Source organism: Scardinius erythrophthalmus (genome assembly GCF_964197995.2).
Source record: "Scardinius erythrophthalmus genome assembly, chromosome: 23".
NCBI lineage: Eukaryota > Metazoa > Chordata > Actinopteri > Cypriniformes > Leuciscidae > Scardinius > Scardinius erythrophthalmus.
In genome coordinates, this window is record NC_138243.1 from 27520992 (window position 1) to 27538162 (window position 17171).

Below are 17171 nucleotides of genomic sequence, written 5' to 3' on the forward strand. Positions count from 1 at the left end.
AAAGCTACAGAAATTTAATAAATTAATAAATGTAAAATAAAAGACTGCATAGACTTCACTGTATTCATATCTTATTAAAATTAAAACATTTATTCAGTCAGTTAATAGTGAAGTAGAATAATACTTCACAGAATCGTAATTAACTCAATGTTTAGCATTTTGAATCAATTATTGATTGAAACGAGCAATTCATGATTCAAAAATCCATGTTTCAAGATCTATGCATATGCATCAGCAGGATTTGTAATCGATGCATCGAGAAAACAAGTGAATCGTTTTGCTTAGCCAGAATAAAACCTTTTCCAGAAGTTTGTATGTGTAGCCTAAGAAAAAAAAACTAAAAAAATGCAGCTTTTTGAACCTGAAAAAACGAATGGAAAACTTACCTGGGTAGCCACTAAATCTGGCCATCTGAGAGAAGCTTTTTTGGGGGGGTTACTTTTGAGCATTACACAATATTGATTCAGTGTTGGCAAAACCAGTTGAGAAGCAGTGGTCTATGGCACGATGGGCATATGTGTGTGTCTGTGTGTGTGTGGCAGTGGGCAGGCAGACCACGGCTCCCTCCTCAGTGTCTGCGGCCGCCGCTGCGGCAGGGACCACCGCCGGTCTGGTGGAACAAGGTAGCCCTCGTCACATCCATCCATCCATCCATCCATCCATCCATCCATCCATCCATCCATCCATCCATCCATCCATCCATCCATCCATCCATCCATCCATCCATCCATCCATCCATCCATCCATCCATCCATCCATCCATCCATCCATCCATCCATCCATCCATCCATCCATCCATCCATCCATCCCATGACTCATATTCAGCATGGAGCTTGGAGCATGTCACGGTTACAGCGGTCTCGTGTTCAGCACTGCGGACGCCACTGGCTGACTTTGGGAATGGCCATTAGATCTCTCCTTCTTTATTCCTTCATTTCTCTCTCCTTGTCCTCTCCATCTCTCTGTTTTGCAGGCTTCATGAAGCCCCGTTCACACTGACTGCGGGTCACAGTTCGTGTAGCTGTATCGATGATTGTAGTGGGCGTTTGTTCTGCCCTGGGCTGCGCAAACAGCCATTGTTTGTAAAAAATCTCATCGCAAATGAAGCAGCTGAAAGATTAGAGTTCAGGAGAACGTTTTTTTTAATCGCAGCAGTGAATAATGCATCACAAGATGCATGATTATAAATGCATGAAACAGAATCGGTTAGAATGCACACAGTTTCTGACACAGTTTGTATTAGATCAACTGGTAGAGAAAGAATAAGAAATGTTTCTTGAGAAGCAAATCAGCTTATTAGAATGACAATGAAGACTGGAGAAATGATGCTGAAAATTCAGCTTTCCATCAGGAATAAATTATATTTTAAAATATATTCATATAGCTAACGGTTATTTTAAATTGTAAAAAAAAAAAAAATCACAATACAACTGTTTTTACTGTATTTTTTTTATCAAATAAATGCAGCCTTGGTGAGTATAAGAGACTCAAAATCATTAAAAGATTTATCAACCTCAAACTTTTGAACATTAGTGTACCTGAAGTTGTTTTGGATAAAATGCTAATCTACTGTAAATGCATTTGGATCGTGTAAAACAGTGAAATTACTCATTTCTATTAGTGGTTGCTGCTCTATTTGCGTGAAGGAAATATATCTGTAACACTTTAATTACTTAAAGCCTTTATGTATAATGCATTATAAAAGTATTTTGAATGCATTAAAATGCCTTGTTGCATCGACAATAGTTTCTGCTCAAACCAGCTGCTATTAATAAAAATGAAAAATTCCTCATTTTGTTGATGAATCACTATCATCACTATCAGTGTGAACGGCTCACAAAATCATCTATCTTTTCTCTCCTCTGCTGGAAAAGCCAGGTCATATTAGTTTTAAGCAGTCAAGTTTTTGTTTTTTGACTGCGGGTTTTCACCGATCTAAAATGGTTTAACTGTTTGGCCAAGATGTTCTACCAGATCAAAACCACGACCCACTAACCATCTAGACCAGCATATGTTAAACTTAGAACAACATATTTCCCCACGGCCAGACTATTTATTATATGCATTATCGTCTTGTTGAAGCTGAACTTTCATTGTTTCTGGTCTCACATGTCCACATCCCTTACGAAAATTAAACAGTTTACTACAAACAAAACCAAAAAATGATGGTTACTATAGTTAAACCATGGTAACCACAAATTAAACATGGTTTTGCTACATTAACCATAGTTTAACCATGGAATTGGAGTAAAACTGTTACACAAATGGTAATCAATCTGCCAAAAAACAATGGTTACTACACTCTTACCACAATAAAACCATGGTTAATTTTCATATGCGTATGAATAGAAGTGAGTGGATAGAGAAAGACCATCTGACCGACATGTAAAGTGACAAGTGTAATGTGCAGGTAAATCTGAAAAGAAGTATTGCAGCAGAATTAGATTTAAAGTGGCATTTCAGGAGCTGGTTTTAGCTGGATTTTCCAGCAGGGTCCATCTATCTCTCCTTATTTCTTTTTTTTTTTTTTGCACTCTCTCGCTCTCTCTCTCTCTCCATCCATCCATGTGCAATCTGTCATCCTTCAGTCGTGTCCTTCCTCTTCTTCCCTTGGGTTTCTTTTGTGTGTCAGATCTCTTGATTATAGGTTTCTCTCTCTTTCTCTTGCCTGATGACTGAACGTTGCACGAGAGCGCACGCATGTCTTGTGATGCAGGAGAAGCCTGATGTCATCCAATCCGAGTGCATGCGTCTCAAACCTGTGTGTTCGGGAAAGGGGGTTCAATGTCCTTTCAGCGTTCAATTATAGGACACTTTTACTCCAGCATCTATGCAGCAAGTTTTCAGTGATGGTTAAAGGAATATTATTAGCTAATTTTGAGTTTAATGTCTGTGGACTGCTGTTGATTGCCACAGATGACTTATTGCCAGTTATTTGTAAATTTGTATTTTCACTGAGCTCCTGAAGCAGGGTTTTCCCAATCCGGTCCTTGAGTTGACCTCTAACCCTGATCAAACACACCTGAACAAGCTAGTCAAGGTCTACAGACTTCAGGTGAGTTTGAACAGGATTTGAGGGAATCTCTGCAGGCGCGTTTGTCCTCCAGGACCGGATTTGGGGAACCCTTCCCTAAAGGGATATGGTGATGGAACAAAATATGAGATGTCAGTGACTTTGCATTCTCTTGCAAATGTTTTGTGCTCCTCTGAGAAACTTGCCTTCGAGAAAGTTTTGTGAGAGACAAAGATTCTTGGGGGAACACAATTTTTGTGAGGGAATACAATGCAATGCAATGCCAAATTTACTCGGCAGAAACAAAGGTTTTGCAAGGGAACACAACGTGGCACGCAAAAGTTTTGTGAGGGAACGCAAAGTTTCTCGGGGGAATGCAAAAGTTTTGCACGGGAACATAACATAATAGCATTGACATATTTTTTCTTCCCATCTCATATTTTTTCCATCACCATAAGGGCAGTTTAACAGCTCCATACATTTTAATTGAATATTTAACCTGAAAAATGAAAAAAAAAAATTATGGATTTTTTTTTTCAAAGTCAACAGCGGCAGATACAACCTATATACATTATATTGAAATTAACCTGGAATACATGGTGCGTTTTCAAATATAATAATACCTTGTGGTCCATTTATACTTTATATTTAGTTTGGTTGAACAGCATGTGTAACACAACGGTTTACCCATAGTGCATTTCTTCACAATTTTAAAATAATTCCCAGCAGTCGGAATTATTAATTTTGATAATTTTTATCTTTTTTGTAGAATCTTTTTTCCCCACAGATTCCATCTCTCCGTCTCTGCTCTACGTCTTCACTGTTTTTGTGTGTGTGTGTGTGTGTGTGTGTGTGTGTCTCAGAGGTGAATGGGGTTTATTGCCGCCTCTAGGTGTCACTGCAATTGTGTCATGGAGGAAAAGCCTTGATAATGGCACAACATGGCAAAGATAAAGATTTGAAACTCAAACCAAAGATGGAAAGTTAACCTTTGTTATATGGCACTTAAGAAACACACATTTGAACCCCCTGCCCTCGTCCAGACGAACACACACCAGATCATGAACCAGTACTGATCTCTCTCTCTCTTAATCTATTCTTTCTTAATCTCTCCTTCTCTCCATTCCTCTCTGCCTCTAACATTTGTGTCAAGGTAAGATTCTCGCTCTTTTTCTCTCTCTCTCTCTCAACCCTCCCCTCCACACAACACCTTCCTCTTATCTGCACGGATTAATAACTACTTTAGCTCCATAGAAACCCTAAGAATATTTATTTCATCTTGTCAAGGCGGCAAAGATTTAAAGTTCACACTGGATTTGCTGGCTCCATTTCATTTGATTTCATTTTAGTGATGTAAAGTTGTCAATTACAGTTTTTATTCACTTTGACAAACTTTAACATCCTCACTTGTGGCAGGAATAGCATTTTATGGTAACAGGTGTTCGCCACCTCATGAAGCAAATGTTTGAACGTGTCATGCTTAAACTGCACTGTGTGTGTGAGTGTGTGTTTGTGGGTTTATTTAGCTGTACTTTGGAGATAAGAGTGTCCCAGAAGTGAACTAAATTTGACTAAACCTACCTTTGAGGTTATTAAAAGGATTTATAAATAAAGTGAAAAATATACATCAAATGTTTTGGATCTGTAAGTTTCTTGTACTTTTATTCAGCAAGGATGCATTAAATTGATAAAGTCACAATAAAATTGATTAATATTTCTATTACGAAGAAATACTGTTCTTTTGAACTTTGTTCACCAAATAATCCTGACAATTGACTCAGTTTCCACAAACATATTAAGTAGCACAACTGTTTTCAACATCGATAGTAATAAGAAAGATTTATTTAGAAGCTGAAGGATCATGTGACACTGAAGACTGGAGTAATGATGCTGAAAATTCAGCTTTGATCACAGGAATAAATTACATTTTATATATTTGCATAGAAAAAAGGTTATTTTCAATTATAATAATATTTTTTTTTAAATGGTAAAAATTTTGATCAAATAAAATGCAGCCTTGGTGAGCAGAAGAGACTTAAAAACATAAAAAAAATCTTACTGACCCCAAACTTTTGAACGGTAATGGAAAAAAATTCTAAAAATGGAAAAACCTTCTATTTTAGGAGTTGAATTAGAGTTTAGGTTTGGTTTACACTGCAAAAAATATATATATATTTTTTTGTCTTGATTTAATGTAAAATATTCTTAAAACAACTATTACCTGAATACTTATTTTCATGTTTCATGTTTATTTTTATTTATACTTGTATCTTGTTTTAAACCTAAACCTCAGGTAATTTACTCAAAGCGGCAACAAAAATCTCAAGTAATTTGGCTTTTCAAGTAAGTTTGTTTAATGGATGTTTAGCTGGATTAAATAAAGTAGTATATAAACAGAAGTCTATACTATGCATTTAGCTGGGTACCTGTGTGTGCGTGCGTGTGTGTGTGTGTGTGTGTGTGTGTGTGTGTGTGTTTGCTTGCACTCTTCTGCACGTGCACCAGCGCATCCCCTTGCGTATGCATGGCAGTCACCGACCCCTCTCTCCTCGACGGGATGTTTCGATCACATCGAGTGATTTATTTGACCAGTTTTCGCTCTGGGCCGCACAGTGCATTCGCTAACACACAGCACACTTCTGCCCGTGATGTGTGTGTGTGTGTGTGTACTCATGTAGTGTTTCTTTAATCCTCTGGATGTGGGACGGGGGGATTTCCCCAGCTGGCTTGGACAGTTATGTGACATGTCAGGCCGAGCTCCATTAGCGCTCCTGTAATGTTGACTGTTGCTCCTCTCCCAGCGAGCTGATGTTTGCCTTTCCTCTCTCCCCGTCTACAGCAGCCAAGAGCCTGCTCAACAAGAAGGCCGATGTCAAGGTATGACCCCGTTTATTTCCCTTCTCCTCTTCCTTTTTCACACCTTTTTCTCTTTCTCTTCGCATTTGCCCAGTTTCCCGTAGAGGAGGGATCCTGAACGTCTCATGTCTGTTAAGTGCTGGAAGTTTTGATTTGGCGTCCTCTGTGTGTCTGAAGCTGATCTGTGTGTTTGCGTTCGCAGTGTCCGTCTCCATGTTCTGTGTGTTTCTGACTCTCTGCAAGATTAGATTCAAGTGATCAAGTAAGATGAGGTAGTGGTGGGTGGTATAATAATCTTGTTTCATAATATGTATAATATTACATTAGTGTCAGGATATATCACAATATAGCTATTTTTTCCAGGATTTCCAATCCAAAAATGTTTTATGAATTACAGAATCATATACTAATGCCTGTTTGGATAATTCAGTGAATAAAATGGTTTACAAATAATCTGAATAAAATTCAGTTTTATTATTTGCAACTCTATGGATGGATAGCGAAAGATTTTGCATAATGAATGATAAATCTGGCAAAACAGCTTTACTTTATGTGACAGTTCAACAATTAAAATTCATTCATTAATTCAAAAGCATAATAATAAGGTTGGATGAGTAAAATAGCCTTTATACGAACAACTGAATATTTGTGATGTTGCAACTAGTGCTATTTTAGTATTTATTAATATTTTGAATTTGCTTTTTTTTTTGTCATTCTTATTTGTTTTTATTTGTAAAAAAAATTCTATATTATTAATATTTCTTATTTCTGTTTTAGTTTTAATTTTAGCACAACTTAAAATTGCTTTGTTTCAGTAAATAGCTAATGCAACACACACACACACACACACACACACACACACACATATATATATATATATATATACACACACAAATATGATGTAAACAAAAACATTTATGTTAGATATTTATATATATTATATATAAGATACGAATATATATTTAAAAAAATGACTTCTACATCACTTGTATGTAAATGTGCGTATGTATATATGTATGTATATATATACACATAATTATTATTATTATTTAATTCAGCTTTATTTTTAGCTAAAAAAATATATTTTTAAATGGATTTAGGTATAGTTAATAGCAACTCTGGTTGCAATCTTAAACAACTTAAACTACATGTCAGATCTTTCTAAATTGCACCATGAACTTCTGCAAAAGAAACAATGTAGCAGAATCTTTACCAGTTTACCCGTTTTTTGTCGTCGCACAGTAAACACTTTTTCAATAACTTCTGAATCTTATTCCATTATCCCTATATAATTCACCCATTGAGCCTCAGTCATTGTTCGAGTCGTTCCTGTTCACCATCGGTTCCACGGCCCGGCGTGCGTCACACGGCATCAGGTGAACGCGCACAGATGTTGACCTCTGACCTGTAATGAGCTGTTAGAGAGAGTGCACTTGCAGGTTCATTTGTTCTGATAACAATTAATCCTCTCAGACAGAGGAAAAAGGTCGGCTTTCACCTCTATTGCGCCGCAGAATTAGAAATGGAACTGTGACTGCTCTCTATTAGGGATTGGATGTGGAGTCTAATCTAGAGAATAATCCCCTCCACTCGCAGCATTAATCATGCGTTACGTAATCTTTTAGCCTGCAAGTTTTTATGAGGCCTAATGCTAAAAAGCTCCCCAAGGAAAATCCTGCGACACTCTCCTGCGCTGATGCTGCGTTTCTGTAACATTAGTCCTGAATAAATGAGGATATTTGGGCTGAACCGTCTCAGACATTATGCTTTAAATTTGTTCAGTGTGTTACAGGTCAGTGATCTTGCTTGAACTTTAGCTTCCTACCTTAAGTTTCCTTAAGTATCTTCATTTCTACAGTTGTTAATCTACAACTGTAGAAGTTTTATACTGACATAGAAAGATATCAAAGATGTTTGGGGTCAGTTACATTTTTTAAAATGTTTTTGAATAAGTCTTATGTTCACAAAGGCTGCCTTTATTTGATTAAAAATACAATAAAAAACAGTAATATTGAGAAATGTTACTATAGTTAAAAAAATAGCTGTTTTCTATTGGAATCAGGGCTTGACATGAACACCTGTGTAACACAGTCACTCTTTATAGCCGTAGGCGGGTTATATTTTATATATTATAAATACATTTTTCAATTGTAGTCTTTTAAAAAGGCATTTGAAATAATAAACTAAGTGCAGTGTTGTAAAAAATATTGCTACTGAAATATCTAAAACTCTTCCGATACTCATTTTCCACAGAATAGATACATGATACCAGTGCGCTTTCTCTCTCTCTCATCTCTCTGACGGCGAGAGACACACAAACCCGCCTCTCCTCACTCAATCGATTTATTTGCTCTGGATGAATATTGTTGGTGTTACAGGGCTTGAATTTCAGCATGGGATTGCGCGTATTGTGCATAATTTTACTCATGTGACACATAAAAACAGTCAGTTATGTATTAAGTGAATGTAAACAGTTGAGAAAGAAAACGCATGTGTAACAGTATAATGGATCCATGCATCAGGTCTTAAAGTGACAGCAGCCTAATATTCCTGCTGCCAAATTATGAGATAATATTAAAAATATCTATATTGCAGTTTTTTTCCCCAATGGTATCGATGTCAAAATTGTGGCCAGTGAAAATGATGAGTGGCTAGTAACTTTGGGAAACCACTAGACCTGATTGTATATATTTGAAAATATAATTTATTCCTGTGATCAAAGCATCATTACTCCAGTCTTCAGTGTCACATGATCCTTTAGAAATCATTCTGATATGCTGATTTGCTGCTCAAGAAACATTTCTTATTATTATCAATGTTGAAAACATTTTTGTGGAAACAGTGATACATTCTTTGATGAATAGACAGTTCAAAATATCTTTCTTATTTGAAATAGAAATTAATTATGATTAATTTAATGCAACCTTGCTGAATAAAAGTATACATTTTTGCTGACCCCAAACTTTTGAACGGTATTGTAGTGACTAATATGTCTTGCATTCATATTTTCCTCTGACTCGCTCTCATCCGACTGCGGTCGAGTCTGAATCAGCTCATCACCATCAGCATTTCCGTCAGACTGTGTTCTCATCCTCAGCTGAGCTCACTTCCTGTTAGCCGCGGAGTGGATCTCATCCACAAGTTCACTCAAACTGCACCTGCGGCGGGAATCTTTTTTTGAGTGCTCTCATTATCCGCTCGGGCAGGTGTTGATCTTTCATCACCCCTGAAATCCTCAACTGTGCTAATGAGCCACTTTCAGTCTCTCTGCCAATCATTCCATGAGTCCTCCTCCCACGCCTCACTTTAGATCCACAATATCATCCCAATCCAGAGTGTGAGAACGCCGGAGGGTGGACCTCCTGGATGGGAATGTAGCTCTCGCTCCAGGAATAGCTGGCGGTTTGAACCCAGGGAAGCGGGAGACAGAAATAGACCCTTCCACTGCTCCTCACTCATTGCTTAGCAACTGGCTTAACACACTCCTCCATTCTGACATTTCCCTCCTTTTTTCTGTGCTCTCGCTTTCTTGCTGTCTTGCCGTTCGTTCTGCAGTACGATGAAGAGCATCACTACGGGATGAACTGCGTGGATGATCATGGTTTAACTCTTAGAGACCCCCACAAACACAAGTTCAGTTCGAAAGAAAGAACAGATTAATGAAATGGACAGGAAGTAAAAGACGACAATAAATATTAGATGGATATGAATTTAGACCCTTTCAGGTCATAACAATGAATTTGAATCTACAGTATCTCATCTATCTTATTTATCTATTTTTCTGTTTATCTATCTATCATTCACTCGTTTGTTTGTTCTGTCTATCATTCGTTCATTCTATCGTTTTGTTTGTTCATTCATTTGTGTTCATTCTATCTATCTGTCTATCTGTCGTTTTATTTTTGTTCATTATATCTATCAATCGTTTGTTTGTTCATTAATTTGTTTGTTCATTAAATCATCAATCGTTTGTTTGTTTGTTCATTCATTTGTTCATTCTATCTATCTATCTATCTATCTATCTATCTATTTATCTATCTATATCGTTTTATTTTTGTTCAATAAATATATCAATCATTTGTTTGTTCGTTCATTCATTTGTTCATTCTATCTATCTATCTATCTATCGTTTTATTTTTGTTCATTAAATCTATCAATCGTTTGTTTTTGTTCATTCATTTGTTTGTTCATTAAATCATCAATCGTTTGTTTGTTTGTTCATTCATTTGTTAATTTGTTCATTCTATCTATCTATCTATTGTTTTATTTTTGTTCAATAAATATATCAATCGTTTGTTCGTTCATTCATTTCATTTGTTCATTCTTTCTATCTATCTATCTATCTATCTATCGTTTTATTTTTGTTCATTAAATCTATCAATCGTTTGTTTGTTTGTTCATTCATTTGTTCATTAAATCATCAATCGTTTGTTTGTTTGTTCATTCATTTGTTCATTCTATCTATCTATCTATCTATCTATCTATCTATCTATCTATCTATCTGTCTATCTATCGTTTTATTTTTGTTCATTAAATCTATCAATCGTTTGTTTGTTCGTTAATTCATTTGTTCATTCTATCTGTCTATCTATTTCGTTCATTCGTTCTATCTTCTATCTATCTATTGCACTATTGTTTTTTCTATCTATCGTTCTTTCTATCTATCTATCATTGTATTGTTCTGTCTATCAAACCGTGAACTTTTTTTTTTTTTTTTTTTAAATAAGCTCATGAGTGTAGAGATACAGGAACGGTTCTGTCAACTCCCTCACTGACTCCCATCCGCAGGTTATTAAGAATGAGAAGAGAATGAGAAGAGAATGCCTTAAGGGCTCGTCTATACATTAAACCACATCAAAACCTCTTTTATCCACCAGACAAGTTTACTTTCTTGCCAAAAACCCACACCTTGCTTCACTTTATCTCAACCTTCCTCCCTCTCATATGTCTGTCCGTTTCTGTGTGATTAATGTTCATCTCAGCGTTCATCATAACATGTATTTAACTCTCTCATTCCATCCCTCCATCACCTCCTTTCCACCCAGAAACGGAAATCCAGCTCCACCGTTCAGTACATGGTGAGAATGATATTTAATCCTAATCTCTTTATCCCTCCATCCCTTTCTCATCTCACTCTTGTTTATCCATTCATTCATTTGCTCATCCTTTTGGGCTTTTGTGTCATTTAATGCATAATGTGGAATAAATCTGCTCTTCCTCTGTAATGATCTATATTGATTCTTCTCTTGCTCAAATGCCAAGCGATTGATTTAAAGGGTCAGATGGCATTAAATGACTCCTCAAACACAGGTGAGGGTCTTCAGACCTGCCGTAGTGTTTTTGTGTCGGCGTTAGTTATAATGTGGAGGGTTGTAGCGAGTCAATGTTGACCTTTGTAGTGTATGTTTTAGATTGTGTCTTTTGTGTTATCGCTTCCTTGCGTCTGTGTCTGTCTGATGTTGTCTGTGATTGTACTTCCCGTAGCTTCATAAGGACTCTCCTCCAGTTGTGCTTTCCTACTGCATCTTTCTCTAAGAAAACAATGGACCAAGCACAGATTTTCAGAACTTTTTGCTTACTTTATTTTGATTTTCAATACTTTCATTCAGCTTGCTGGAAACAGGTCATAGCATCTTAAGCTGAAGAAGCTGTGGTCCAGCTCTAACCAGCTTTACTGGTTGGTAGCCCAGTTGGTTAACCATCTGGACCAGCAAATGACCAGCCTGGACCACATAAAAACCATGTAAAACCAGCTATCAGAATCTGGTTTTAACTGGATTTTCCATCAGTGCAATGTAATCAATTGTAATTATTTTGTTAATTTTGTTGGGAAATGTGATGTGGACATGGAAGTGTACTTTGGTTTTATGAGATTAATCTAAATCAATGATTTAGAAATGATGAACAAAGGGCACCCAATGTATCTCCAAGACCTCTGATCAATTTATGAATTATGATTTAAAACACAATCTACTCCCTCACCACTGAACACATTATCACCCCTGCTCTCTCTCTCTTTGTATTTCTCTCTCTTTCTGTCCTCTCGCCCTTAAACACCCACTGACACCCTTTAACACTCTTTTGTGTTCTGCACAGCCACAGTCAAACAGTGCGAAAAACAGCATAGTCACCAGTCCCAAAGGAAACGTCCCTTCTCCTGCTCTGGTATTTACCTCCTTATTCCTCTCTGTTCTCTCTCGCTCCGACTCGTCTGTCACTTTGGCTTCCTTCTCCTGTCTCACACATGTCTGTCAGTGTCAGCGTCTGGCCTGTCTCAGGCCACCTGTCGTAGACCCTGTGTGTCTGTGCATCTTCATCTTTGTCATCGAAACCATGTTAATGTTATGATCAACGATTTTATAGTCCAAATTTGATTCATTTTGATGCTTAAAGTGTCAATTAGCTTCATGTTTTCATAAAGATGTGTGTTGAGTCTGCATGGACGTTGTTTGGACAACATTTGTGTGTTTCTCATTGTTTGGATCAATGGCAAGCCAACCAAACTTTGACGTTGGCTCTTTGTGTTTACACTATTTTTTACACTCATTATGGCCGTTATGATGTTCCTTTTAAATATGAGTGTTTGTGTGTGAATGTCTCTGTGCATTTTTGCTTCTTTTTTATGTGACCTAATGCTGTAAAGTCTGACGTATAGAAATTATTTCTATTAATCAAGTGTGATATAGACCAGTACAATATTGTCTAATTTCATGCTGTTTGTAAAACAATTTTTAGCAATATCTGTTTAGAGTCTCTCAATTGCATTGATTTTTGAGAGATGCAGTGACTCCAAACATGTATTTGGCCACTTGAGTCGCATTTCAAAAATGTCCAAATGTTATTGCATTAGATAACAAAATATAAAAATGAAATGGCATTTGAAAACATAACATAATTTCAGACCTAACAATCCTTTTTTTTTTTTTTTTTTTTTTTTTTTTATTGCTTAAAGTGTGCTTGTGATAAACTGCTATCATTATTATTTATTTATTTATTTATTTATTCTTTATAATTTCCAAACTTTTTTGTCAGCTGATCTAAGAAATTTACTTGAAGTCCCCCTGATATTTAAAGTTAATATTTCGATAATTTAACATAACAAGTTCACAGCTTTCTGATGACTGATGTCCATGCAATTAAACAAATAAAATATTTCCTTTTTTTCTTTTTTTAGTAAGTGTTTTATTTTGATTTGTTTCTATTTATACATTTATGTAGTGCAATAATATTCACACATAGTCTGAAGTGTGACTTAAGTGTCCGGTTGCAGTTATAGATCATTTTAGTTGCAGGTTTTCAACATTTTATTAAGTTTAAAGAGCAAAACTCTTAGCAAAAGTTATCGCACTAGTCTAGCCTGTTTAACTGGATCTATATCTTTGTGATTATATATATATTTAGTTTTAAAATGAAAGCACTTGGCATTAAAGTGCCCTAATTATGCCATATTTAAAGTTCCTAATTTTGTTTTGGAGTCTCCTACAGTAAGTTTACATGCATCCAAGGTCAAAAAACACTTTAATTTTCTCAATATACACTGCAGCATCAGCTCTTTTCTAACAGTGTCTGAAACAGTTTGATAAAGGATTCGGTCTCTCTAAACCCCACCTTTCTGAGAGCCTGCTCTGCTCTGATTGGTCAGATGACCCAGTCTGTTGTGATTGGTCAACCGCTTGCAGGAAATGAAACGCCTATTACCATAATCTGAACTTCAGCTCCAGATCCACCTCAGCTACAACTACAGTGTTTGAGGGTCAAAGTAGACGATGTTTGCGGGCAGCCAATGAAGATCACAGCCGGGCATTATGCAAATTTGGGTAACACTTTAGTTTAGGGTCCAATTCTCACTATTAACTAGTTGCTTATTAGCATGCATATTAGGATATTGGCTGGTTATTAATACTTATAAAGCACATATTAATACATTATTCTGCTTGAACATATTCTACATCCCTTAATCCACCCAATACCTAAACTTAACAACTACCTTAACTATTAATAAGCAGTAATTAGGAGTTTGAAGCAAAAGTCGTAGTTAATAGTTAATAGTGAGAATTGGACCCTAAACTAAAGTGTGGCCCAAATTTGTTACAAACCTGGAATTACTGACGACTCATTTCAGGCACTTTAGAGTCAGTTCTTTTTTGGGGTGAGACAATAACTCCATTTATCATGCACTTTGAAATTTTGCAGACCTTTTACATTCACAAATAGCTATATCACACACTACATTACAGTTAATATCCTAAAAAGCGTAATAGGGGCACTTTAAAATGTTATTCAAGAAGTTGTCGATTTGCTGAGCTCCTCATTAGCTCTACAGTGTTTGCACTGGGATTAAATGCGTTCACATCTCTGGACTGGCTTCAGATGTTGGGCTTTGACCTTCGCTGTCCTCTGCCTTTAACCAGAGCGCCACCTCTGACTAATGACCTCCATCATCTTCCTCCTCCTCCTCCTCTCTCTCGCTTTTAACTGAGACTCTCTACATTTCTCCTCTTTTTTTTTTGCTAACACTTGTTTTATTCTTGCCATCTCTCACCTCCATCTCATTTTGCTCATCTTTTTCCCTCTCGTTCTCTCTCTCGCTGTCTCCTCCTCTTCCTCTTTTCTCTCTCTCTCTCTCTCTCTCTCTTTAGGAGCCTCAGACCACTGTTATCCATAACCCAGCGGATGGGATCAAGGTACATCCTTCCCCAGCTCCCTCCCCATCCTCTTCTCTTTCATCCTCCACTCTCTCTCTCTCTTCCTCTCTCTGCTTCTGTCGTCTGTTGCCAGTCTTTATTCTGTGGTGCGAGCGAGGTTGTTGTTTTGGGTTTGTGATTGAGCATGTACTCGCATTAAGATGGGAAAGTGTTTGAGAAAGAGTGTGGTGTTTAGTACGGTGTTCAATGTTAATTGTTTCAGTTAAAACAGTGAAACCAATGGTTCAGTCTAATCATTTGACAAATGCTAGTCCTGTTTTTAAGCAGAAATTAATCAAAAAGTCAACTCGAAACTGCATTCAGAATGCATTTTTCTTCCATAATATGACACATTTGCAAGAAAAGGAAAATTACACTACTGCTGAAAAGTTTGGGATCGGTAAGCAATGTTTTTTTTTTTTTTTGGAAAGAAGACTCTTATGCTCAACAAGGCTGCTTTTATTGGATCAAAAAAACCAGTAAAAGCACTTATTTTATGAAATATTAGAATTTAAACAAACTTTTTGTTTCTTTGAATATAACTGAAAATTTAATTTATTCCAGTGATCAAAGCTGAATTTTCAGCATCATTACTCCAGTCTTCTGTGTCACATGATCCTTCAGAAATCATTCTAATATGATGATTTGCTGCTCAAGAAACATTTCTGATTATTATAAATGTTGAAAACGATTCGTAATTTTGTGGAATGCTTGAAAATCTGCATTATTTGAAATTGAAATATTTTGTAACATTATAAGAGTCTGTCCATTTTGATTAATTTAATGCGTCCTTGCTGAATAAAAGTATTAATTTCTTTCAAAAACGAAATCTTAGTGACCCCAAACTTTTGAATAAGATTACTGTTTCCAACTCAGATTGTTAGCAAATATAGTATTTTTAAATACTATATAGCATTTAATTTCCTTAAAAAGGTTTGATTTAATTTCATGTTGACTTTTTAGGGTGTGATTTAACAGTCTTTGTTTATTTACAATATTTAATACGCTATTTTTTTATGCTAATAAAAGTTATTTTAGATGTAGAATAGAATGTAGGCATGACGCAAGCCAGATCTGAACCTGCATCTCCCACATGAGAACCACTAAATGTGTGTTTTTAACATATATATCATACTGTTATCAGTTTCTTTCTTATTAAAGATTACTAACTTCATTCATCCAATCAGACTTTCCGATTCCAACCCAAAAAAAAGTTTCCTATCTTGCCGTTATAATGGTGGACGCCCGTCCTCATATGCATGGCCACAGCTGGGTGAAGTGTGACCGTCCGTTTGTCTGTGGCTCAAACCCTCACGGTGCTGCAGTGGGCTGATAACACACACACTGGAACCTGAAGAGAGAAATACGAGCAGACGGGGGCTCAAACATTTGCATTTGTTATATATCAGAAGCTAAATGCGCGTGTGTGTGTGTGGGTGGTTACATGCATATGCAGAGGGGAGGAGGGTGCAGCTGCGTTCTCAATGCTGCCATCTGGGATAGAGATGTGGAGATGCACAACAGAGCGTAGAGGATCTGAGTTTCATTGAATGGCTGTGTTACAGCCTCACCAGGTGGCTGAGCCTGAGATTAAACCCACTTCAGATACAGAGCTCAGATCAGCCCGCGACTGTCTACTTTACTGTTGCCAATGTCATTCATCTGAAGTGTAATATGTACAACTTCATTTGTGGTGATGATGCATTTGTCTCAGTGGTGGTATTGGTCGTGCTTTATTGGAGTTAGTTGCTGTTTGTTGAGTAAGTATTTCGTTGTTGGTATATGTGTGTTAATGAAGATGTGAGGTCAGACGCTGATTTGCTTTTGTCTGTCGTACAGGAATCTTCAGACAGCAGCAACACCACCATTGAGGATGAAGACGTCAAAGGTGAGTGCTGTTTGTTTCGGTTACATTTTATTAAAGCAATACGCCGCAAGAGTCCATGCATTCACAGTGATTTTACTAAGGACTGTGTTTCTGATGACGACATCAAGCCCTTTTCACAATCTAGTAAATTCCTGGTGGATAAAAACAAGCCACGTGCATTTTTTGTCTTCAAATACAGCTAGGATGCATCAAACTGATCTAAAGTTTAAAAAAAAATGTATAATGTTACAAAATATCTTAAATGCTGTTCTTTTGAACTATATTTTTCAAAGAATGCTGAAAAAATGTATCACTGTTTCCACAAAAACTGTTTTCAATATTGATAACAATCAGAAATGTTTCTTGAGCAGCAAATCATCATATTAGAATGATTTCTGAAGGATCATGTGACACTGAAGACTGAAGTAATGACGATGAAAATTCAGCTTTGATCACAGGAATAAATTACATTTTAAAACATATTACAATAGAAAACAGCCATTTTAAATTCTAATAATATTTTACAATATAACTGTTTTTGATCAAATAAATGCAGCCTTGTTGAGCAGAAGAGACTTAAATATTTATAAAAATCTTACCAACACCAAACTTTTTTGAGTGTTAGTGTATGTAATCACGTTATGAAAGTATAATGAGTTGTGAACACTTCTTCATGACTATGAACATGTATAAAACCTGTTTAATCATGGTAAAATCACTGTATAGCATGGCCTCAATTGCTTTTTGTTTT

The 17171-nt window shown here is 36.4% G+C and overlaps 1 protein-coding gene across 6 annotated transcripts in view; it reads left to right on the plus strand.

Annotated features, from left to right (window-relative positions):
- The window catches only part of camk2b2 (calcium/calmodulin-dependent protein kinase (CaM kinase) II beta 2), a 72516-nt gene that overhangs the window by 41662 nt on the left and 13683 nt on the right, over window positions 1–17171 (plus strand). For 2 of the 6 annotated variants that reach the window (XM_081354910.1, XM_081354907.1), the window contains exons 13-17: window positions 543–623; window positions 5853–5890; window positions 11966–12034; window positions 14509–14553; window positions 16393–16441. In XM_081354910.1, coding sequence (XP_081211036.1) covers window positions 543–623; window positions 5853–5890; window positions 11966–12034; window positions 14509–14553; window positions 16393–16441 — 282 coding nt within the window. Of the gene's footprint in view, window positions 1–542; window positions 624–5852; window positions 5891–10914; window positions 10948–11965; window positions 12035–14508; window positions 14554–16392; window positions 16442–17171 lie in introns of all 6 variants that reach the window. The other 4 variants (XM_081354911.1, XM_081354908.1, XM_081354909.1 and 1 more) reach the window with 4 other exon arrangements.